Source organism: Phoca vitulina, unplaced genomic scaffold, assembly GCF_004348235.1.
Source record: "Phoca vitulina isolate PV1807 unplaced genomic scaffold, GSC_HSeal_1.0 scaffold4, whole genome shotgun sequence".
Lineage (NCBI taxonomy): Eukaryota > Metazoa > Chordata > Mammalia > Carnivora > Phocidae > Phoca > Phoca vitulina.
Window position 1 is genome coordinate 38,237,532 of NW_022589707.1, and position 24,072 is coordinate 38,261,603.

General features: G+C 56.5%; 1 protein-coding gene and 1 pseudogene across 1 annotated transcript in view; both read right to left on the reverse strand.

The window, feature by feature from the left end:
* Positions 1-15,268: 15,268 nt before the first annotated feature.
* Positions 15,269-24,072, reverse strand: part of MINDY4 (MINDY lysine 48 deubiquitinase 4) — a 103,506-nt gene continuing 94,702 nt past the window's right edge. Inside the window, exon 18 of the mRNA XM_032401836.1 lies at positions 15,269-15,755. Coding sequence (XP_032257727.1) covers positions 15,707-15,755 — 49 coding nt within the window. The 3' untranslated portion in view covers positions 15,269-15,706. The remainder of the gene's footprint in view (positions 15,756-24,072) is intronic.
* LOC116630497 lies at positions 17,018-18,770 on the reverse strand (annotated as a pseudogene).

The window sequence follows — 24,072 nt, forward strand, 5'->3', positions numbered from 1 at the left end:
ATCTGGGCTCTAGCCCCACCCGAATGCCGTGGGCGAACCTCAGGCTTTGTCCAGAGTTGGGTGGATGCACAGGTCCTCAGATGCATGCTAAGGATTGGGGACCTCAGGCTGTGTGTGGAGAAGACACCCATGGGGGGGGGGGTGGCCAAGGCCATCACTCTCTTAGCCCGAAGCTTCTGTGGAGCACAGGAGAGAGGGGCTGAGGGGAGTGGACCCTCCCTACTAGGCAGGGCAGGGAGTTCCCACCCACAGGCCGGGTAGTGGGAAACAATGACTTCATTCCCTCCGGGAGGCCCACCAGGAAGATGGAGTTTGAGCCGGAAGGGACGGCTGATAGCAGACTGGCCGTGACCATGCAGTCACCATCAGCTCACCAGCAAGCTGGACGAATCTTCCAGAATCGTTCAGGCTGTCCTGAACAGAGGCAGAGCGCACTAATGGAGTCTGGGAAGGCAGGATAAGGCTCTGGGGAGGGGGTGAAAAATAACAGAATGCCTTCTCCCAGAGAATCCCTCTGCCACCTCCCAGCTCTGCCCCTCACCAGGGCACTCGGTGCATCCCTCCCCTGACCTTGATCTAGGACCTGCGGGCTCGGCTCTTGGCCGTACAGACGGGGCTCTCCCCCCCCCCACCCCCGCTGCCTGGGAGACACGGGCCAAGGAGGCATGGGCCAAAGCGGGCACTTGGCACTAGTGCAGCGTCATCCTTCCTATGAGGCTCAGCCGGCCCCCCACCCCTGAGCCTGGGGGAACAGAGAAAGGACCAAGGGCCAGAGCACAGAGACCAAAAAAGAAGACAGAATGTCCCCCACACTCCTCAGCCCAGTCCTTAAGGCTCCCCACTCATCACCACCCCCTCCCAGCTCCAGACCAGGGCCCTGGTTCCTGTGCCCCCAGGTTCACTGTTCCCAGATATTTGCATGTACACTCTTCGCCTGCCTAGCACCTTCCTTCTTTCCCCTTCCCAGCTGCACCACCTCTCCTGAGCCCCTCCTCCATGGTGACCACGGAGGTTAAGGTCATGCACCCTCACCTCCAGACCCGGTTCTCACCCCTGCCCGTCCCCTGATGGCCTTGTGCAGGTGAGGCTAGAGGCTAGAGGCTAGAGGCTAGAGGCCAGAGGACAGGGCTTAGGTCTTCTCCCTCCCTGTCCACCATGCCCCCAGCAGAGCTGAGCTGGAGACTGAGCATGGGGGCGGGGGGGGGGGGGGGCAGGGGGGGGGAGATGATCCAGGAGGTGTCTGATTCCCCTGAGAGACCAGCCCCCACCTCTCAAAGCCTGTGAATCCCTCCCTGTCTGACAGAGGATTCCTGGCCATTTAGGCGTCACACGATCCCCCTTAAATCAAAACCGGATTTAGCGGGCCACCAGTGGTTGTCCAGAGGCAGAACAATTCAGGAACTTTCTAAGCTACTTCTCCTCTCTCCGCCTTCCCCCACCCCTGCCTTCCCTGAGCAGTGCTCATTATGTGTGTTGGGGCCGGGGGGGGGGGGGGGGCAATGTCAAGCCTATTTCTGGAAAGTGGAATTTTCTATTTTGATGTTTTACTAATTCTCCAGCAATGGCCCCACTTGATGTTGCAGAGGAGGAGCCAGAGAGACAAGATGGAGACAGCTGCCCTCAGCCCTGCTAGGGTCGATGAGCATTTGACACGCCACATCTAAGATGGGAGCAGGGACTCGAGAATGGGCTAGGCTCCCAGGCCTGAATGAGGGTGCCCCGAGGACACACAGCTGCCCCCCGTCGCACCCCCAACTCTACTTGGACTGGAGGAGAGAAGAGGGAATGAAGTCACGGTTTCCCTAGCCCTGCCCTGCAGGTGAAGAGGCCCTCCTGGGCCGGGAGGGTGGTATCCCTCACTTCCAGAAAATGCTGGTGGTGGCATTTTTGCCAGGGTCTGCCTGGAACCAGCCTCTGCAGTGTGGGTCCCTGGAAGGGAAGTCCTCATCACGTGTGGAAGTGACTTTGGAGCATCTCTTCGCCCTGGCCACACACACGCTTTCCCCCTCCCCTGGCCTGGCTGCCACCGCAGCTTCCACTCCCTCTCCAGGCCCCCAGCCCCCTGCCTAGGCCCTCAAAAATCTCCTATCTATGCCTTCTTAGATCATAAAGCATCAAGATTGGGAAAAGAGGCTCCGATCGCATTGGATCTGATGGCCTCATTTTACACATGGGGAAACTGAGGCTCAGAGAGGCAAGGTGACATGCCCAGGGTCCTTTTGTGGGTCAGGAGGGAGCCAGGACTGGAATCCAGGCCTCCAAGCTCCCCTCTAGGCCTTGTCTGCTAGCCACATCCAGCCTCTTCCTCCTCCCTTCTCTGCTTGGTGAGAGGCCATCTCCTCCTTGGACTCCAGCAAGGACTCAGAAAAGTGCCTTCCCTGAACAAGAAGCCAGAGACCTGGGCAGCCAGAGAGTAACCATGAGGGAGCTGGCCTTCTACATCCCCCCTCCCCGGCCCCCAGGACCTGAGCTTTCTGTCTCCCAGCAGGGCCTGAGCCAGTGTAGAGGCACGTCAACCCCCCCCCCCCAACCAATGCTGTTATATCCCCAAAATATCTACCCCTGAGGTCTGCTCAACTTTTGAGACTTCCCATGCTACCCTGCCCCGTCCCACCCCACCCCACCCCTCACCTATAGCCGGTGTCCCCAGAGGGAGTGTCCAGGTGCTCCCAGCAAGTCCTGCAGGCAGGGACCATGCTCTGTCCCCTCCTACTCCGGCCCCTCTCCTGGATGCCCCCATGCCATCTGGGCCCCTGGCCTCCCGGCCCTCCTGGGGGTCCCGCTGCCGCCGCCACTCTCTGCTGCCTCTTCCTCGGCTGGGTCTCTCCCTGAGAACGGCCACGGCTGCCGGATCCTGCCCCAGCTTCCCACTTGGTCCCATCACCCATGCTGGGTTGCCCTTGCTTCCTCTGCGACCCGCTGCTGGGGTGCTTCCCAGGCCCAATGCCTCCCTGGTTTCTTTGGCTTTTCCCTGCAAGCCAAGCCCAGCTGGGTTCCAGCAGTCGGAGCAGATGCCGGCCCAGATGCAGCCTCACGTTCCTTCCTGGGCCCTACGGCAGGACTGCTTAGATGCCAGCAAGTTCCAGAACTGTAGCGAAATTGTTTCTCTGTGCTGGTGGCTATACTCACAGCTCACCACCAGGATTAATATATTCATCTCTATACCAACGCAGTCGTAAAATTTAGCTGTTAATGTCTTTTATGGAGGAAGAGGCCCATGAAAGCAAAAGAGCCCAGGGTCCATGAAAGTCATACTGTGGCCTGACCCCCAGCACAGCCACCCACCACCACCGTGGCCAGAGCAGTACGTGGGCAGGGACAGAGATGAGCACGCTCCCGCTGAGCTCAGCCCGGCCCCTCCAGGAAGTAAAGCATGTTCCCGGGCTGAGCTGTGTCCCCAACCCTCTCCTCCACGGTGAGCCTTCCCGCCCTTGCCCACCCTTGCCGAGCCACACCTGGCAGGGTGCCACCACAGAGGCTTAGCTGCCCTTTCCTCCTCCCCCGGCAGCGCATGGGCTTTCACACTCACGTGCACGCGCACGCACACACACAGGGCATGTGCTTGCACACACGTGTATACACGCATGGGCAGTGCACACCAGCACAGACATCGGTTACCTGCACAACACAGAGCATGCACACACGTGTGTGTACACATATGCAAACACATGTGCACACTCAAACACACGCAAGGCACACACACCCTCACGCGTCCACGTGCGTGCAGATACACAGATGAAAGACACACCCCGCGGCCGTGAAGCCTGCACCTCCCCCACCGTGCGCACTGGGGCTTCTGCTGCAGAACTCCAGGGACTCTGCGCGGTCTCTCCGGCAGCTCTGAGGGCTCACGGCTGCGGCCACCTGTGCGGCTCATAAGCCGGGGCCTCTCTCCTCTCATCTCCTTAGCAGGGAGCTGACTTTACCTGGTGGAGAGGAGGAGGAATGCAGTGGTGGGCATTCCTGTCACTGCGCGACTCCGAGGTTCCTCTCTTGGGAACACGCTAGGTGTGTCCTTGTCTCTTCATTTCCAGCCAGGACCCCCCACCCTGGGCAGGGACGGGGGCTGGATCTGACCCAGCTCTCTGCTCACAGCCAGGTGGGGAGCAGGCTCAGCGTGCGGAGCAGCTCAGGAAGGTTTCAAAGGTGAACAGAGCCAGCCATCTGCCAGCCCACCAGCCGGCGTCAGGAGAGGTGTGCTGGGCCCCCCTGGAGCGGGGATGGGCAGGTTTACCTCTGGGACCACCCTTTTTCACTCTGTGGCTTCCTAGGATGTCATGATGCTGTGGGCTGGGGCTGGCAGGGGTGAGTCTAGGAAGGTGGGAGGTGCCCACCCTTGTCCCCGTCCACTGGAGACCCCTCCCCCTGTGGTCCACTCTGGGGATTCTATTCATGTGAAGCCAACATTCCTGGAGCCCACGGGGCCAGCAAGATCATCTCACACAGGCAGATCGCTGTCTTGCCTAATGAGAAAATGATGACATGGCCCCCTGCCCCGGGCCCCTGCGCCCAGCCAGGCTCTGGCTCCCCAGCCCCCAGTGCCACCGGCTTCACCCCAACACACACACACCTCCCACTCTGTGCTATCGTCCTGCAGGTGTATCCACTGGTCAACTCACAGGGCCCCTGGGCCACCCCCTCCGGGGCCCTCCTGTCACCAAGGGCTGGGCACCTCTGAACACCCAGGGTGTTAGATCATTAGGATAGGAGGGCCTTCAGGTCATTAAGACAAAAGTAAACTGAGGCCATGGGCTAAAGTGGCTTCCCGGGTGTCAAAGCCACTGTCTGGAATTCAGGAAGCCCAGGTCCCCTTATGGCGATCCTGCCTCTGCCCAGGCCAGGCCCAGGCCTAAACGAGGATAAATATACAGTGTTGGCGGAGCCAAGGGGTGAGTGAGAGCCCCCCACCCCAACCACTCCATTTTCAAGAGCCAGAAGCCCTTAGAAGTGACCATTTTTAGAACTAGCCGGGAAAGAGACCTGGGTTAGCTGCCTGCCTGCATCTTCCACTCATCCCCACCTCGCCAGTGTAAGGGCAGGTGGACAGAGGAGACCCAGGCCATGGGTTCCCTAGTGGTTGGGGGCCCAGACTCACTAATATAAGGCAGTCAGAGAAGAGCCTAGGAGAAGTTATGAGCTGGGTGTAGGGGAGGGAATCAGTGAGGGTAGGAGAAATTATAGAAGCCTTCCTGGAGGAGGCAGGACTTTGAATCATGGAATTTCAGGATCTGAAGGGATCTCGAAGGCTGCCTAAAATTGCCCAGGATGCTCCTTGATATCATCCCTTCCAGAGGGCTATGACCCTCTACATGAGTACTTCCCCCACTGGGACAGCTCATGGGAATGGTTAGAGAGTTGCTTATGCATAGACACAAGGACCCATTTTCTGAGGGCTGCCACTTCTCAGGCGGGCCAATCCCAGGACTCTCAGACCCTCTGTGCTCCTCTCCATCCTGGTAATGGGGTGGGAGGGAGGGGGTGGGGACTGGGCACAATCATACCAGGACAATCCCATTACCCCAGGAATGGCCAAGAGCCCAAACGTAGGAAGATTACTTGGTCCATGAGGGAGCAGACAACTGGCTCGTGGAAGGTCCCCTCTCCTGGGCACTTGCCCACCACCTGCCTCATCCCTGTAGACAACAACCTAAGAGGGCTCCCGTCCCACACTGCTCAGGGACCTGACCCTGCCAGAGAGCAGAACTGAGGGTCAAACTCAAGGCCAGGGCTGCTTTGAAGGAGTGGAGTCAGGCTTGGGCAGGGCTGCTGCAGGGGTCCATTGCTTTGGCAGAGAAGTAGGGTAGGAAAGGGGAGAATTGTTACAGGTCTTACTGCATGTACCTTCTACATCTGTCCTAAAAGCACTTGAGGATTCCATCAGTGCTTCTCAGACTAGAATGTGAACATGAATCCCCTGGAGGTCTTATTAAAATGCAGCTTCTGACTCAGTAGGTCTGGGTAGGGCCCAGAATTTTGCATTTCTAACAAGCTCCCAGGTGACACCAATGCTCCCTGGTCTCAGAACTTTGAGCAGCAAGGGTCGGAATTACAAAACAAAACAAACTGATCATAGTCTAGTTAAAACAAAAACACAGAGAGGGAGGAAGCTTCTCATGAGGCCAGAGAGAGATTACAACGGAGCATCACTTTCCATCTGAGCTTCCTGGAAGCCATGGCAAGAAAGGAAGACATGCTCACCAAAGCTTACTCTATGGTCACAGAGGCCGTTGCCTACGGTCGGGAGAAAGTCTTTCCCCCAATTCTGGCTGCCCAGGGAACTGATTGAGCAGAACTTATTATGAGGAGATTTGAGGGGCAGGCAGAAGGCTGTGTTTTGGGGGCATTTGGGCCTTTCTGTGAGAAGGGCTGAGCCTGGGCACCTCAATGGTGTCCGTCGCTGATGGAGAGTCACAGTGTGGAGAACACAATGCCCCTTGGTGCTCAGCCTGGGCCAGCGCCATGGTCAATGACCGCAGCAGACCATCCTTCCACCACTCACTGGCTCAGACCTGAGCTGGCTCAAGCGGCCCTGACGACAGAGAGGGGTTCCAGGCAGCCCTGGGTGTTCAGGGGAGGGCAGCTGAGGCCTAGGCCTGAGCCTCAGGAAGGGGTGAGGTAGATTTGTGGGCAGCGGAAGAACCCCACCTCTTTCCAGTAATCAGGAAAGGCTTCCTAGAGGAGGGGACATGGCAGACAGATTTGTTTATGTGAAGGAAGGGAGGTGGTTTGGGAAGAGGAAAGGCCAGGCAGAAGGAGGGATGGACGGGTGGGCTTTCAGCCATGGCAGGGGTGGGGAGGGTCCCTCACTGCCCTCTCTCCAGGGCTGACTCAGACCCTCAGAGAGGGGCTGGTGGAAGAGGGATGGTGCACTTTGTGAGGCTGTTTCTGCCTCATAGCCTGAATCTCTGGGGCAGAGGCGGCGGCCTGGGCCCTGCCGGCCTCAGGTGCACCCAGGCTGGGGGCTCAGGGGCTCCACCCTCAGGGAGCTCCTCGCCCAGACCAGTGCAGGTGGGAGTTGGGGCCAAGTTTGGAGCTTAAACAATTAGGCCTCTGAACATGACTGGGCACAGCCGTGGATGGGACACAGGAGAGGACAGACTTGGTCAGCCTTGTGCCACATGGCCTTGGGAAGCCACTGCCCCAGCGAGAGGTGCCTCACTCGCAAGCAGGTACGTTCCTACGAAAGGGCCAACCCGAACAGTCTTCGCAGCGTAAGAGGGTGTCAAGGGAGAGCACAGCCGGGTCACACGGTGCTCGGTTCTCAGCTTCCCTCGCTTACTCCTTCCCAGGGTGACCAAGGACACACCCCTCTCTTCCCAGCCTCCTTTGTGATGAAAGGGACATGCATAACCCTGATGACTTTCCAGAAAAGGAAATGGAAAATCTTTAGAAAAATAAACCCAAGGTGTGTCTGCGTTAGTGGAGAAAAAGGAAAAAAGCACATGGTATTCTCTGTGGTTGCCAAAGCCATAGGGGCTGGGGGACGACAGGAAGTGGGGTTTGCAGGAGACACGGAGGCTGGCTGCCTGCTCCCACCTTGGCTGGTCCGGCTTCCTCTGGGCAGGACCAGGCAGGGGGTCTGACCCATCCTTCCCTCTGGGCCGCTCACACGGGGACGTCTGCATGGAAGGGAAGACTGGGCTCCCACAATGGCTTGCAGGTATAGAAACCCAGGCGCTCACAGGAATTTCCAGAGGCCCCGACGTCTCAGGAAGAAATCAGGGAAGACAGGGGCCCAGGGGGTTCCAGGGAGCCTCTCACTACTCTGCCCTGCGTGGGGGCCTCCCAGGATGCAGGGGAGCAAATCAGAACTTGATGCCTGCCCTGTTAGCCTGGAGACCCTGGCGAGTGCCTCGGCTCTCTGAAACTCAGGTTCCCCATCTGGAAGTGGAAGGTTTGAGGGAGGGAGCTGACACTGGCCCCCTCGTCTCTGTCTTGGGGAGTGGTCACTGCTCTGTAGAGCTGCCCCGGCCAAACACCTCATTTTACAGAAGTGGGACCAAAGCCCAGAGCAGAAAGGGAGCGCCATATGCGGTGACCACAGAGGAAAAGCACATATCCAGTTAGCCCAGGAGCCGCTACGGGGCCAGCGAGAGCTGCCATAGGGAGGGGGGTGCGGGTGGCATCAGGGAGGAGGGCCTGACCTCCAGGCGTGGAGGTGGCCTCACTGTGTCACGGCATTCCACACGGTCACACTTCTTGCCTCTCAGTGAGTTCGACCCACCCCAGTTCCTGCACCCTCCCATCCAGCTCCCAGTAGAAGAGCCAACGTCTGCTGGGCACAGACAGGGGACCAGTCCTTCTTCCAAGCACTGTGCCCTTACTCCCCACGCCAACCTGAAGAGGTACAGGATATGATTATTCTCATTTTGCAGGGAGGGAAACTGAGGCTCAGAAAGGTTTGGGTTTTGTTTTTTTTTTCTTCTGTTTGGTTTGTCACTTAGGTGACACAGCCGAGACGTCGGAGCTAAGATCTAACCCTGGGTCATCAAAGTCCAGGTCCGAGTTCATAACCACTCTGGCAGGCCGCACAGTCCCCTGCCTTATGGTGCACTCCCCCTGGTGGGTGCAGCAAGGATCCCCCAGATCCAGGGAGAGCACAGCAGACAACAGCTCGGGCCTTCTGACCCACAGGTTCAGGAGAGCCAGGGCCCCAACAGCGCGCGTGGGAGAAGCATGAGTGTCGGAGCAGGGGCTGGGAGCTCTCTGTGTGCTTTCCTGCCTGACAGACTCCTGGCCCCCAGGAGATGAGCAGTTTCCCTAAGGCCCATGAACACCCCAAATGGCCAAGCTAGGGGTTCCGGGCTCTGAGAACACAGATGGAGCACCCCATGGGCAGGGGCCCTCTCCAAGGCCACCGAGGGACTGGGAGCCATCCCGCCAGCCTGGCTGTCTTCCATGTGCCCTCGGAGGTGGCCAAGCCCAAGGGAGCCAGCTGGTCCCGTCCGGCTGGCCCAAGGTCACCAATAGCTTCGAAAACAATGGGCAGTGGGTCCAGCCATAGCCGGGTCCAGAACAAAGGCCTGGGTACTTCCTCGCATTGAGGCCCCCTCCTTCATGGTTTGCCAAGACAGGAGACGGAGGAAGCCTTCATCAGGAGGTAGGGATGTTTTGCAAAGACTGTTCCCGGGAGAGCTGCGGCCACCGGTGCCAATAGAGGAGCACACACAGGGGCCGGCTGCTCAAGGCTGAGGTCTGCCTGCCAGGAAGCAGGGCAGAGAGGGCCCTGGACTCCAAGCCCATGGGCCCCCCACCTTGCTCCGTAGGCTGAATCACTGAAATGCAAGCGATTTCCCACTACTGCTCCTCCCTGGGGCCCGAGCTCAGAGGTTGGCATCCGCGCTTTGAGCCACCCTGCATGCTGTTGCAGCACAGTCTTCTACAGCAGCGTGGGGCCACCTCTGCCTAGCTCTGAAACCCCCCATGGCTGCCCAGTGCTCAGGAGGCAGCATGAGTTCCTCTGCCTGGCATGCAAGCCCTTCGGCTCTGATATGCCTTAACTTCCTGCCAGCCCCTTCCTCCTGGCAGCTCTGCCCCGTCCATCGGCCTGGGGTAGCTCTGCCCCTCCTCCTGCCCTCCCCTCCTCCAGGGTTCAGCTGCAATCCTCCCCCCTCTAAGAAGCCTCCCTGACTGCTCCAGCCCATACAAGTTCCCCTCGTCTGAGCCCTATGCCCCCAATGAAATCCAAGGAGGATCTCAGCCCAGGAGTCTGGAGAACGCCAAGATAGGAAATCAATCAATAATAGAACAACCCTTCCTTAGAGTAAGGTTCCCATGCACAGCACAGGGTGTTTATACAATTGTCCTGATGTAATTATTAATAGTACCCCCTCAGGTTCAGCCCCAGTGCTGGAGCAAGGGAGGGGTGAGGCAGGCGGGCAGGGTCCAGAGATGGGGCCGACAACCGGTGTCTCCAGCGCCCCGAGAGTACTCACAGTGGACACCCAGGCAGGACACAAGAAGTGGGTGCTTATGGAGATGGGCTCCATTCCACAGGGAGGTGGGACTTTGCTGAACCTCACAGATGTCAAGGGGCCTTAAAACAGAAAATGCCAGATAAGCACCTAGAATTGCCCTTATCAAGGGCCACAGGAAAGGCGCCAGGTTTAATCTCAAAACCACACCCGGAATCAACGGTTTAGAGACTTTGGGCAGTGCCTCCCCACCCCAGCACCCAGTGCCTGGGGCTTTATGCCTGGAGGCAGGGTGGGGGAGGGGCTTCTTCAAAGATGGGGAATAAACTTTGGGCTTCATCCCCCAGGATGGGACAGGTGCAAGAGGGAAGGGAGGGAGGGAAGACAAGGGGCCCCATGCCCAGGGACAAGGAAAACAGGGCACTGTGGCAGGGGGGTGAGGGGGCTGGTTTGCACGCACACACACGTGCACATGTGGGGTAATGGGAGAAACCTGTAGCTGGGTGCCAAGCACCAACTGGGATCTGGGCTGTGAGAGAGGACTGATTGAGGGCATTCGGAGGACTGGGCCTGTACTTTAACTAGATAATCCCAGAGGGCTTCCTAGAGTAGGGGCTTAGGAGATAGGCTTTGAGGGTCTGGCTGGATTTGGCAGATGGTCATGGGAGGCCAGGACCCAGGTGCAGCAAAGAGCACTAGCAAAGGCTTCAGGCAGCAAGGGGCTTCTCAGGGAAGCAGCTGCTATGGTCTGGGGTGGGTAGAGTATGGAGCTAGAGGAGGAAGCAAGGTGGGGAGGCAGAATGACAGGCAGATTGGAGTCACCCCCTTAGACCCCCCCCCATCAGATGTATTCCCTTCAGCCCAAAGGCCGTCTGGTGGTCTGGTCCCCCAGAGAACCTTCCGTGAATGAGAAATGTCCCAGCAGGGGTCTTAACTAAGAATTCCTGGGCCTCAGTTTCCCCAACTATAAAGCGAAGGCCTTCAGTGATTTCCCAGGGAACAGGACATAGGATAGGCATCTCCGGGGAAGGCAGACAGGACAGTGGGACAAAGAACTTCAGTCCCGAGACAGTGGGAAAGGCCAACGATGGGCTGCTGTGACCACCAAGCCCCTGACCAGTGTGGGGCTCGGATTCCTCTCCTGTGCAGAGCCGGTCTGCTGGAGCGACATCCCTGAGCACCGTGCAGGCCCTGGCACTGGGCCACCCTGACCCACGGGCAGCCTGCCTGCCCACTCTCCCGCCCACCTGCCAACCTGCCCCTCAGCCTGCATTAAGCAATCTCTATTATCGCAAATGCCTGACATTTTTGCCTGGTAATTACAGCTCCCACAGCCCCATGAGGATTAGGGCATGATTAGGGAGTAGGGAGGACTCTGGCGGATGGAGAGAAATACCTGCAAATAGACGTGGCAGCCTGATTGCCTCCTTCAAGTTTAGGCTCCCGGAAGGGCTCAGTGGCCAGTGAGGATCATCCACGGGGCCTTGGAAAGCAAAAGGCCATCAGCATCGGTCACCTCCATCATCTCCTGGCCTCCCCCCTCACACTGCCTTTCCTGGGAGCAGTGCAGCAGCCCCTCAATGTGCCCCTCGCCTCTGCCCCACACCCACTCCCTGGCCAGGGGCAGAGATCTGAAGTCGAGCTCTGAGCAGACCTTGTCTCCCGGGAACACGTCCCAGCCCGGGGCCTGCCATCTGAGGCCTTCTCCCACTCTGTGCCTCCTCCCCTAATCCTCTGGGACTCCCACTCTCGGGTCATGAGACTCACAGACTTCACGGACGTTCATGGTCTCTTGCTTCTCACCATCTCACCATGTCACCTGGAATGATCTTCCATCCAATTCTCCACTTGTCAAAGCCATGCCCATCCATCAAGGCCTAGGTAAGATGCTACCACCGCCAAGGAGCCTCCCCCACCCCACCGGAAACTTTAAGAGCAAACACTTAGCAAGTCGTGGTGACATGCCAGGCCCTGCTCTACACACCTCACTGTGCACTGACTCACTTAGGCCTCAATACAGCCCCATGCGGTGGTCATTTTACAGAGGAGGAAACTGAGGCCCAGAGAGCTTCGGTCAGGTGCTCATAGTCACACAGGCAGGAAGCAGTGGAGGCAAGACTAGACTCAGGCCTCTGGTCCTGCTGCTGCTTCTTCCTCGGACACTGCTCCCGCCCATCCCTTCAGTACTTCCTTATGGGGACTCCCACTGTCACCCCCACAAAGTCACAAGCTCTAGAACAGAACTATCTCCCACTTTAACCTGATTCACCTGACAGTTTTGTTAAAGTGCAGTTTCTGAATCGGGGGGCATGGGTGGAGCCTGAGAGTCTGCATTTCTAAGAAGTTCTCAGGTGTGGCTGATGCGGCTGGTCTAAGGCCCACACATTGAGTAGCAAGGCTGGAGTCTACATGAGGGCAGACAAGTCCTCCTCTTGTCATTGTGAGGGCTTAGCTGAGCCAACGGCCTGGGGGAGCCTAAGACTGGTCCTTCACCCTCCCCGGCCCTCTCCAGAGCCTGGGCCCCCACCCCTAACTTCCCTTCTGCTCAGAAACAAGCAGTGGGATGGGATTCCGGATGCACTCTGGCCTGAGGATATCCCCCAACGCCCCCCCAAGCCTTGGCCCAGCTCTGACCCCCCAGGGAATCCTTGCGGTTCTTCTGGAAGCTGCTCTTCTTACCTGTGGGGCTGCCATGAAAAGTCTACAGAGACAGTGGTGTGGGTGGCTCGGCCACCATTTGCACGTCCCCTGGCCGTGGAAGAAGGTGAAGAAAGCACTGGGCTCGCAGTGGAAGAGGCCAGTAGCTACTGAAGAATTCTTTGGAGAGAGGCGTCAGTGTGCTGGGATCCCTTCCCCCAGCCATGGGGCCCGGAGGTCTGCATCTCCTCTCCTAAAGCCAAGTGAGGGAGGCTTCCAGAAAGCTGTTTAAAAGCTTGCCATGTGCACCCGCAGTGTGGGCCGGTCCCTGACTCCCACCTGAGGACAGGAGACATTGCTGTTCCCAACGTGTGGCTGAGCAGACAGGCAGGCTGAGGGGGGAAAGGTGTGACCTCCAGAACTGGGAAGGCAAAGATGTGTGGGTGCTTTGCATGGCTCAAATGTGGATCCTGCAGAAGGAAGACTCGGGTTTTCTTAAAAGGGGAAGGAGGAGGCTGACTGCACCACCAGAAGCTGGGTGGGAGCAGGTACTGGGAGCCGCCGTCAGCAGCCAACCGAGCAGGAATCATCCGACTCGGGAGAGGTCCCTAGTGACTGGACGCCCGCCTAGGAGCAGGGGGAGGGGCATGTTTCCACTAATGGCAGAGTCCGGGCTTGAGTGGCCTTGAGACTGCTCTTAACTGATGGAAGAGCAGCAGGATCCACTGGCTCTTTCCTCCAGAGACCAAGAATTCGCACCTCCCTGGGATCTGCTTGTTCACTAACCCAGCCCACGTTTGAGCACAGATCGGGTGGACACGCCCAGGTCGGTCCTGGGGAAGCCACTCAACTCTAGGACTCTTAACTTTTTCTGGGGAATTCAGGAGGGTACTGGTCCAAGTCAAGTAGACCCTCTCCCTGGAAAATTACACATATGTACATGAACACAAAGATTTGAATGTAATTTGGGCGGGAGGCTCTGGACCCGCTGAAGCCTACCCACAGTCTCCCTAGGAAACCCTGCGCCTCGGGTGGAGAACAGCCGCCTGCAAGGAGGCATGGGCTTCTCTTTCATTCTTGCAGACCTGGTGGCCGTACTGTGGGTCCACTCTCGCTTCCGGACCTGGGAGAGGGTGGTGCTACGGCTTTGCTCATCTTGCGTCCCAGGAAGCCCCAGGCACCGGGTGTCAAACTGCACGTACCGCATCTTGGCTTCTAGAAAAGTGTTTCCATAATTTGTTGGAACTGGGTTTTTCAAGCAAAGCTGGGAATATTTTTATTTCTCCAGCCCTGCCAACAGGACCCTGGTCAGGAGGTTAAGTGAGTTTCATTGAAAAGACACACTTTTCCTTCCCAGGCTGATAAACAAGCCTGCTACAGGGAAACTGACTTCCTCCCCCGGTGCTCAGCTGGAGCGGCCTGTCTCTGGCCAAGGAAAACAAATGCATAAACATTTCAGGGACATATAGGAAGCATTTCTGCTGGACGCCTGCTGTGAATGGCCACTGGAGTTTACACAGCAAACCCCAGGGGGGCCTCCACACAGCTTGGACAAAGCACGCCCTGCCCTCTCACTTCCCTCCCGGCTCCTCCCTGCTTCTCCCCAAAGACCCACAATAATCCAGCCACGACTCGTGCCCGGCCCACGAGAATGCAAAACAGGCCGTTGAGTTGTCACCACCAAATGCCTGGCACATAAAGAGAAGGGATGTCCTTTTAGCCAGGGCTGCAGAGGGAACACGGTCCCTGAGCTGCTTGCGTCCTGAGCACCGGAAGGGCACACAGAGGCTAGGGACCAGCCGCCAGCCAGTGTCTACGACTCTCCTGGGCCTCTCCCTGGGCCAGGGCAGACACGGGAGGAGCCCACACCCCAGTCCTTTCGTGCAAACACCCACCTCTACGGGGCCTGCTGCGGAGCTCGGAGCTCGGAGCTCAGAGCTCCAGCCCAAGCACTCGCTGGGCGCAGCAGGGGCCGGCACGGGGCCACGCTGCTGAGCGCTCTGCCGTCATGCTGCTCCCGGCTCCTCACATGGACGGGCTCATGACGGGGGCTCCCCGAGGCCGGTGCTCCGCCTCCGGGTGCCCTTGCTCATCCCACTGTTGGGAGCGATTGCAGAGCACGGTCCTTAACTTCATATTCCTTTTTAAAACCAGTAGGATGTAACCCCATGGAATCAAGGATGCTGCAACTGTACAAATTTCCCTTTATGAGTGATTATTCTTCCCATTTGTACCTATCCCCCCCCCCCCTTGCTCTGGAACATGAGGGCGTCCCCAGGCTCTGCCCACCCACATTTCAGGCAGTTCTCTTCACAAGTGCCTTACTGCAGCCACTGGGGGGCGGGGGGGTAACTATCCCTCTGCTCATTCTCATCTTATTGCCCTCTGTGGCCAAGAGGTCCCTCCCTAGAAGGTTCTTCCCCCATATGCACTTGGCCAGGTCCACATGACCATCCTCCTGGGGCCTCGCAGGGATCCAGGTCTGCCCTGAGACAGGCTCCTAGGGGGCCTGAGTTGCCTTATAGAGCCTGGTGCCTTAGACCTGGGGATGATCCAGAGAAGACAGGCTAGACCAGAAGCCCCGCCAGGGACACTACTGGACCAGAGGGCAAAGCCTGCCTGCAGAGACTCTCATTAGGTGATGTCTTAGCTCACAGGTCTCCAGGGCTCTGGGGCCCCTCCACCATCACTGTTCCCACCCCAGCCATGAACCACGCAGACCTCATGCTTCCTTTGCCACAACAGAAGAAATGAGTCTCTCCGTCCTCAGCATGGGTTTGACTCCTGCTTTATAGAAAGCCAACTACCAGAAATAACGAGCCCAGGGTGCCCGGGCTGACCATATCACAGGCTTGAAGAGGGGAGAGGTGGCCCAGTGGGGAGCAAGGGAGGGATGCAGACAAAAAGCACAGAGGCGGTCCAATCCTTGGCAGTCATGGCTCAGCTGGGAGGGAGCCGTATAGCAGCACTCTGGGCCCTCATCACAGTCCTGGGGGCCCTTCATGGAAGGGGCAGGGAGGTTCTGGACGCTTCTGCAGCACTGTTGGCCCAGATGGGGGTGACACTCTTCTGAGAGACTTGTTCCTGAGGCCTGGGGCTCAGCTGTCACCCCCCAGCGATGAGTGGTAGAGCCATAGGCTTACCCACGGGAAGGGTCACAGGATGGGGTCTGAGCCGTTCCAGTTCACCGCTGCCCCCTTCCACCTACAAGCAGAGTAACAGATAAAGAGTTAGAGCTGCAGAGGCCCGCACAGGAGCCATCTCTTGCCCTCACTCACCTGAAGGTCCTGTCTTAGTGGCTTTGAGGATTTCTGGTTCCAACCTCCCTACCTCGCCTCTCCACACACACACAAACCTACACACCAGGCCCTCACGAAACACAAACATACCTAGGACCCCAGAGAGCCACGGAGAAGACAGAAGTGGCAGGTCATTCATTCATTCATTCATTCATGCCACAAGTGTTTATCGAGAACCTCCTCTGTGCCTGGCACTGCAGGGCCCTGAGCTGATGGGAGTGATCCACACATACGTGGATCCAGCCACCTTCCACGGGTGCCTGACGGTGGTACTTGAAAGCACGTGGGAAGACCCAGATAGGGAGAATCCTGGAGTGTTCCAGGTGCTGGAGCCTAGTACAGGAGGGAGAGAGGTGCGGCCCAGGGTGGGAAGCAGGCAAGGCGGCACCACACAGGACCTGGGAGCCTCGGAAGGATTCTGGGCTTTGCTCTAAGAGCCACGGGAAGCCAGTGAAGGGCTGGGAGCAGCTCAGTAAAACACAGATTTGCATTTTTTTTTTTTTTAATTACTTGATGAAGTCTTAAGAAGCAGTGAGTATCATTTAACTCTATGTAGTCCAGGGCTAGATATAATTTAATACTAGTTCAATTCCAAAATAAAAGTTATTAGAGGTGTGACTATGGAATGACCCAACACTTAATATTTTAAAAATTTTTATTCATTTATTTATTTTTGAGTGGGGAGTTGGCAGAGGGGGAGAGAGTAAGCGCACATCCTAGGCAGGCTCCACATTCAGCGGGGAGCCCAATGCAGGGCTCAATCTCACGACACCGAAATCATGACCTGAGCCTAAATCAAGAGTCAGACACTTAACCAACTGAGCCACTCAGGCACCCCCCAACACCTGATTTTAATACACGGCACACTAGTTTTCTATAGCAACTCAGAGGAATCACATTTCTGGCGGAAGGAATATTCCTGCAAGACCTGGCCTTGGGTATCCAATACATATACATACATCCTGAGATCACATGAACTCGGAAGCGGATGTGTATACCTCAACAGCAGTGCTAGGGTGCAGAGCTTGAAACTAGGCTCTCGAAATGCTTTTCACAGTGAGAGGCTTGGGGAGGGAACAGACTTTTTCCAAAACCTGAAGTTTTTCTTCTGACTAAAGTCAATATGTTAACGGCCAACAGAGGAGGGGAAAAAAGAAACTCCTCGTTTTAACTGTGCTTCTGCTTTGGAAAGTCCAGTCTCCCTGAGGTGGGAACCGTGACAGGTGAGTGAACAGAGTCTCCCAGAGGAAGACGCTTGCACCTCCCAACTGAACGCTCAGAAGCACCCCGAGGTTTCAGTAGTGGTTGGCTGTAAACCCAACCTTCTCCACCTTCATGAAGAACACAGACTCCCTCTGAATTTCTTTCTCCCTCCTTCCTCAGGCTTCTGCTCTTTGTCTTTCCTCACGTCCGTGCCTTGCTTCAGTTGCCGCATCAATGTCTCTGGCTTTTAGGTTAACAGGGACAGCCTTCCAGAGGCAACGGGACTCATACTCACTCTGCTCTTATCAAATTACTTTGCTCTTGATTACAGGCACCTTCCTGGTATCTGTAAAGACTGTATTTTCCTCTGTTGAATTTTTTGCACACCTTAGACCAGCCCATTCCTCTTCAAACGAGCAAAAAGATTTCTCGCCATTTGAAGACAAAAAATCTTGGTGGTAATTCTGTGTGTCTTGCTCCCAGGGAGAGGTTTGGTGTGGGAAATATTTGCATATTGTCCGTTTTGGAACAGTGACTATTCCGCTGTTCTCCTAGCTCCACCCAGCACACTGTGAGGATAGACGGAACATGAGAATGGAGTGTTCATCACCGTCTAGACACAAGACACAGCCCTGCCCTGCATTGTGCACACCAGTCAACGTCCTGAGACATTTTTATCCAGTCTATGTATGAACGCTGAATTGCATCTTTTTGTTAAAATCCTCAGCATAAAAGGCTGAAATGGGTGGACGATAGAAGAAAACCTGCCAAGCCATGACTGTTACACTGTCTTAGGAAACTAGTCCTTCAAAACTAGCTCTGTGTGTTCTTCAGTATCACTGATGATGCCCTGTGACACCAGGACAGCCCACCCAAAATGGGGTGGTATATGACTTTTTGACAGCCAACCCTTTCCTTCCTGCACGAAAGGCTGCGAGGTACCTTTCACACCTGAGCCATTTGACCCCTGGGATCCTTCTGGTCACAGATGTTCAGAAGCAGGTCTGGATGTGCAAAAAAGTTTGCACACATTCCTCAGTCTCTTCTCCAGACTAAGTGTTGGAAAAGCTACCTTAGCAAGACACACTCCAAACATAACCTGTGACAAGACACATAACCCTCCTGCACTCGTCCACCGACCCTGCCTCCCCTTCATTGTCGATTGTGTCATGTGAATCAAAACGGTTGGCACCACTGTTCCCCTGGCTGTGGGGGATTTAAGTGATTCTGTGGTGTCCGGGTGCTTTCGACTATTTCCTGAGCTGCCACGTGTCAGCACTGGGGCAGATCCAGAGGGATCTAGTAGGTGCTCGGGGGCTGAGCCACTTTGATGGACTCCATCGGTGTCAAAGTGTCTGTCACTGCTTGAACAAGAGGCACTGGGACTGTATCTGGAGACCACTCAACGTGGCTGGGAGAAGTCAGACCACGCCTCGGTCGCCGAGTGCCCACTGCCCACGCTATTTGGTGCTGGAGCCTGATGATGTTGCGGGGTGGCCCCTATAGGTCCAGCCAGTAGGGAAGATGGATGCAGCTCTCAGTTGCACAACTGAGCAGGGTCTGGGGGTGGGTAAGACAGGCTGGGAAGGCACTGTGCTGATCACAGGTTCCAAGGGACTAGGCTGACCTATTGCGCCAAGTGGGTTAATAGTGCTTCAGCAATACGCAGCAATGTGACTCGGGGCTTAATCGATTCTACCATACAACTTGAGATTTTCAATTTTCTTTCTCTGTTCATCATCTTTTGCAGTTTTGAAGCATGTCACTAAAAGCTTTTATTGTTCTATTACGATTTATAGGTAAGCATCAGCCTCTGTAAGTTTCTTATCCAAGTCTTAGACACTAGGGCTATATCCTGAATCCAGTCCCCCAGAAAGCAGCAGAAAGGAGACATGGAGGAGAGTGACATTCTGCCTGTAGCCTAGCTCCAGGCAGGCATCAGGATCCCAGATTGCAAAGGGAAAACTATTGCCCAGACCAGAGCGGTTTCTTGCCCCAGTCATGGTAAGAATGGAGGGGTGGTGGTGGCGGGAGTCAGAAGTACCCCAGACTTCTTGTTACCATAAGATCTATCCTCAGCCAAAACCCTTCTCCCATCCCTCTCCATCCCTCCCAGCCTTCACCCTCCCTACTCTGACAGGCAGAGAGAAGTTCCTTCTATGAGCTCCCAATCTGCAAACATCTCAGATCCCGGCAACATGGGATTTGGCTTCAGTGCGGGGGTGAGTCATATTTGTCTACTACTAGAGACGTCCATGCCATACCAACAGTCACTGAGTCTTACAGTTAGGTGGTGGGGGTGCTTAGTTTCAAGGCTTTTTACCGAGGTAGCTAACCCACCCCATCCCAGCCAACAGGTGCCAATGGTGGGGAGAGTATTAGAAGCAGCAGAGAAAAGCAGTTTACAGTTGATGAAAATCAAAGCAGAGATGTTTTTAAAATGGCAAGGGCCGAGATGCAAGGCTGCTGTGTTTGTGTGGGGATGAATGGTTCCCCGGTAGGAAAGTCCACGGTCAATTACAAGGACAGTAAACAGAGCTCTGCGTATGCAATTAGGGGCTGGCAGAGGGAGGGCAGGGATGAAACGGACCCGTAGACAGTGCAGCAGGCAGAATGAAAGCTCGCTCACCCAGGGTTAGATCAGGAGGCTGAGCATGAGAGTCTCCAGCAGGCTTTCTCGACCTCGGACCACTGACATTGTGGGCTAGGTAATTTTGTTCTGGGGGCTGTCTTGTGCACTGTGGGGTATTTAGCACCGTCCTCCCCCAGCTGCGATACCCAAAAATGTCTCCCAACATTGCCAAATATTCCCTGGGGCACAAAATCACCTGGTTGAGGACCACTGGCTTAGGGGTTGAGCTCCGTGAAGATGCTGTGGTCCCTGGAGCTCGGGGAGGCTCAGCATCACAGAGAGGGCCCACCTCAGGGCCACAGATGAGGCCCTTCCCTCCCCGGGGCCCTAAACCAGAGCAGAGCAGTGGTCACCTGCCCCCACAGACTTTCAGCATTGATGCCACTAGTGTATCTTGGGGGGCAGATGCCTAGTAGAGCCTGTGTCAGCAAGGAGAAGGGCACAGGCCAGGTTTTAAAGCCCCCAAGCTGACCAGTAGAGACACACCACAGAACTCTTGCTCACTATGGATTTCCAGACAAGTATCCTGTTGTGCAAGTCCCCCTTCCCGTGCTCCAGCCACTGGGATCAGAACACTCTGGAATGAGCTCCATAGGCTGTCTCTCCCCTACGGGCCTTGGCCTGTGCTGTGCCCTCCACCTGGAACAACCATCCCTCAGGATCAGATCCAAGATTCCTCCTTCTAGAAGTGTGCTCTGACCCCCAAGCAGCCTGGGGCTCCTCTCTCAGCACCATATTATCGTGGGGCCTCCCTCCCCCACGAGACTGTGAACCCCTCAAGGACAGAGCTGGTGTCACTCGCCTCTGTCACCTCCAAGACCTCTCAGTGCCAAAGCACAGGTTCCCAGGGGTGCTGCTAGATGAACACACCTCTCCCCAGCAGCTGATCCTCCAGGAGCCCCAGGGGCCCAGCGGGGAAGCCTGTCTTCATTCACACTGCACTCTCCCTTGCCTTTGACCCAGGCAACCACAAAGCCCAGCCCATGGCCCTTAATCTCTCTTGTCCCTTCCCCTCTGCCTCCTCCTGGTTGTTCCTCCTCCCTGTGGTCTCCAAAGGAAAGGGAATGCTTCTGCCTCTCCTTTTTCAACCTCACAACAGCTCAGGGAAGGGACCCTTCTACCTCATCAAGAGATGAGGAAACTGAGGTCTAGAGCAGAACCAAGCCTTCTGGAGGTCATACATCGTGATGGCAGCACAGCCAGGACCGAGGTCTCCAGACTCCCGTCCTTCTGTCACGGTGTTGAGTGTTCTGCGAACCCAACCAGGGCAAGGAACCCAATGGGCAAGTGTGTGTGCAGGTTGCAGGACAGGGAGTCAGAAGAGAGCGGCTGGGGCCATGGGGGCACCCAGGGAACCCTCCTTTGGTGGGTGAGGGGCACTGTGAAGAGGGTACCTGGGCAAGAAGGTGTCAGCTGAGGCGTGAAGACCGGCGCAGTGGCGGGTGGGGATACAGCCGAGGCACCTGGGCACTCAGCTCCAGCCCCTGGAAGGCACTGTTCACAGCTGAAATTATATTTTCAATTTCTTGTCTGAGCCTCCAAACAGAAACATCTGCGGCCCAGCCCCAGGCCCTGGCTGTGTGTTCTTCCGTCTTTCCTCTGGACCACAGACAACTGTTTCATTTTCTCCCACTCTGGCTCGGCTGGAAGCTCAAGAGGTCACTGTGTGTGTCTGGTGACCTGGGATCATTCGACTTAGGATGCTCTTCCCCAAAAGCAAAACCAACAGTCTCGTCTTGTGTAATGTCAGTGTGGCAACAAAGCCAGGTGGTGGGAAATCACACTGCCCACTCAGTGACCTTCCCCTGGGCTGGGACAGCACAGGCCTATGCTTCAGGACCTGTGCTGTTTGTGACTCAAGGTATGGCCTGGGGCACAGAGCTCCACTCCGGAGACCCTGATCTGTGAAAGGAAGACCTGGGCAAGAAGGTGTCAGGAGTTCTCAGAGTGCGGTCAGGTAGTGTCTTAAGGGCCTTTCCATGGATCTCAGCAAGCTACCAGCCGGCCAGGGGTGTGGTGTGCTCCGTGCTGGGTCAGGGTGAGCATCAGAGGTCCTTAGGGGGCAAGAGAGCTAGGTTTAAGGGTAGGCAGCACATTTCTGCCTGGATTAGGACAGAGTGGATCATGAACTTGACTTCTATTCAATTGTGAACTCTCCGAGAGCAAGAACCCAGAGTCTTATCTGGCTATTTCTTCCATGGAGTCCAGCCCAGGGATTCCATGAGGTTGAAGTGATGGGCCCAGGGGCCTGGTCCATCCTGTGGTAATGACCTGAGATGTGGCCTGAGTTCAGGCCAGGGCACCACATGTACCCCCTTCCTGTCAGGGCGGGGACCTCCACTGGGCAGCAGGGCTCATCCCCCCAGGAGGCAGGGCCTTTCTCCCCAGGGTCTTCACTGACCTTGAAGGCCACTTTCCCAAGTTTCTCCCTTTGAGCTGTTCGAGAATCTGGGATGAAAACAAAACGCAAAGCCTTTGTAATCCAACCCCCTGGAACAGGATTCCAGGAGGCTGGGCCTGCTGTTTCCCATTACAGTGGTATGTTATCTGATGGGTACTGGGAGGAGAGGGGAGAACCAGCATTCCCACTATTCACTCACCCACTTAGCTTTTCTGAGAATAACACTGGGAAAAATCTCACTACATTAACAGTCCAGGTGGACCCACCATGGTGGGGCAGGTGGTAGAGGTCATAGAAGAGGCAGGCAGCTGGTTTCGGGAAAGTCCTAGCAGAGGATGGATACTCCTACCTGGAGGAGGGTGGGGGTGGGGGTGGGGCAGCCCCCAGAGCCAGGAAGGAAGGACCTCTGGCCCGGAGTATTATAGCAGGCCAGATGCTAGAGGCTTAGCACTTCACCTGACATCTGAGTCACAAGGCAGCCAGAAAGGGCCACAGAGGGATAGGCACTGCCCTCACCCGGCACCAGAAGTTCTCAGAGTGCGGTCCTGAGTCAGCAGCACCAGCAATTCCCAGGAACTCCCCAGATATGCCAATTCCCAGGCCCCACCTAGCTCTACTGAACCAGAACCCGTGGGGGTAGGACCCACTGATGTGCGCTTTACCACACCCTCCAGGGATGCCTGCTAAAGCCTGAGGACCACACTCTAGAGCAAATCTTCCCAATGGCTGAACCACAGATGGAGACAAGTGTGTCAGAGTATTGATCCCCACATCCATCGGGGGCTGGCTGGAGTCTGGGCCAACAGAGTCGCCAGGCCAGTTGTCCCTAACCCTGTGTGCTGCACAAATGTGATTTTTTATCTGTGTTTACAAAGGACTAGGAAGCATGGCTAGAGCCTTGCCCGACCCCCACGCCCTGACAGTGAGCAGGAACACAAAAGGGCAGGGCAGGGACTCAGCCTGGACCATACGCCCCAGGCCAAGGGATTGTTCCTGACTATAGGCAGCGACCCCAGTTTCCCCCATCATATCATGGCACACGGCTACAGCTGGGATGGGCAGGGCCCTGGGAGAAGGGGACAGCTGACAGAAGAGGAAGAGGCACTCCAGGCACAGGCTCATGCTCAGACGACCCTGGACTGAGCTCCCCGACAGACCAGAGCCCCGAGTCATCGTCAAGCACTGGACAGTTAGGGCTGAGCCCACAATGTCCAACCCCAGGGCCCACTGGAGGTATTGGTGAGTCCTGCAGTGGAACCATTCTTGGGAAAAGAGGAGTTATTTCAGATGGGGCTGTTGGAGAGGTCCTGGGTGGTGGTCCCCCAACCCCCTTCAGAGACAGATGGAGGCCTTCGGGGCTGGGGAGGTGGGCGGAGCCTGTGCCCAGGGTGTGGTCCACAGCCCTGCTTGGCAGGCCCGCCTGCAGGAAGGATGCCTTGTGGCCTCCAGCCCCATCCTGCGGAGGGTGCCAAGGCCAGTGTCACCTCCTTTTTCCACTGCTGCCCTTCTCTCATCACCTGGAATGAGTGGCCCTTTGTACATGAAAGGAAAGCAACCTGCATGGGCCTTTAATCCTCCCGACGAAAGAAAAGCCAGCACATGACCCCACAAGAATGCTTTGTCCCTGGCTTGGTGGGCAGGCAGGAGGACGGATGAACAGATGCACGAATAGATGGGGCCTAATGAGGATGTCCCAACGTCTCCTGCATCCCCTCCCTGGTGTCCCCACTGTGACCATGGCTCCAGTCAAGGGCTCACTAGCCTGCAGGTGGGCAGCACCCCGAGGCTGCAAGTGAACCCCCTGGATCACAGGTGGTCAGAGCCCCAGGGCCTCAGTATCATCCACGTCGCCCACCCCAGGCCAATCACTTCACAGTCAGGGACATGAGGTTCTGCCTGAGGTCACACCACGGCACAGGCCGCTAAGACAGAAACCGTGAGAGCTATTTACAGAGCACCTGGCGGGATACCGGGCGCTCTCACAAC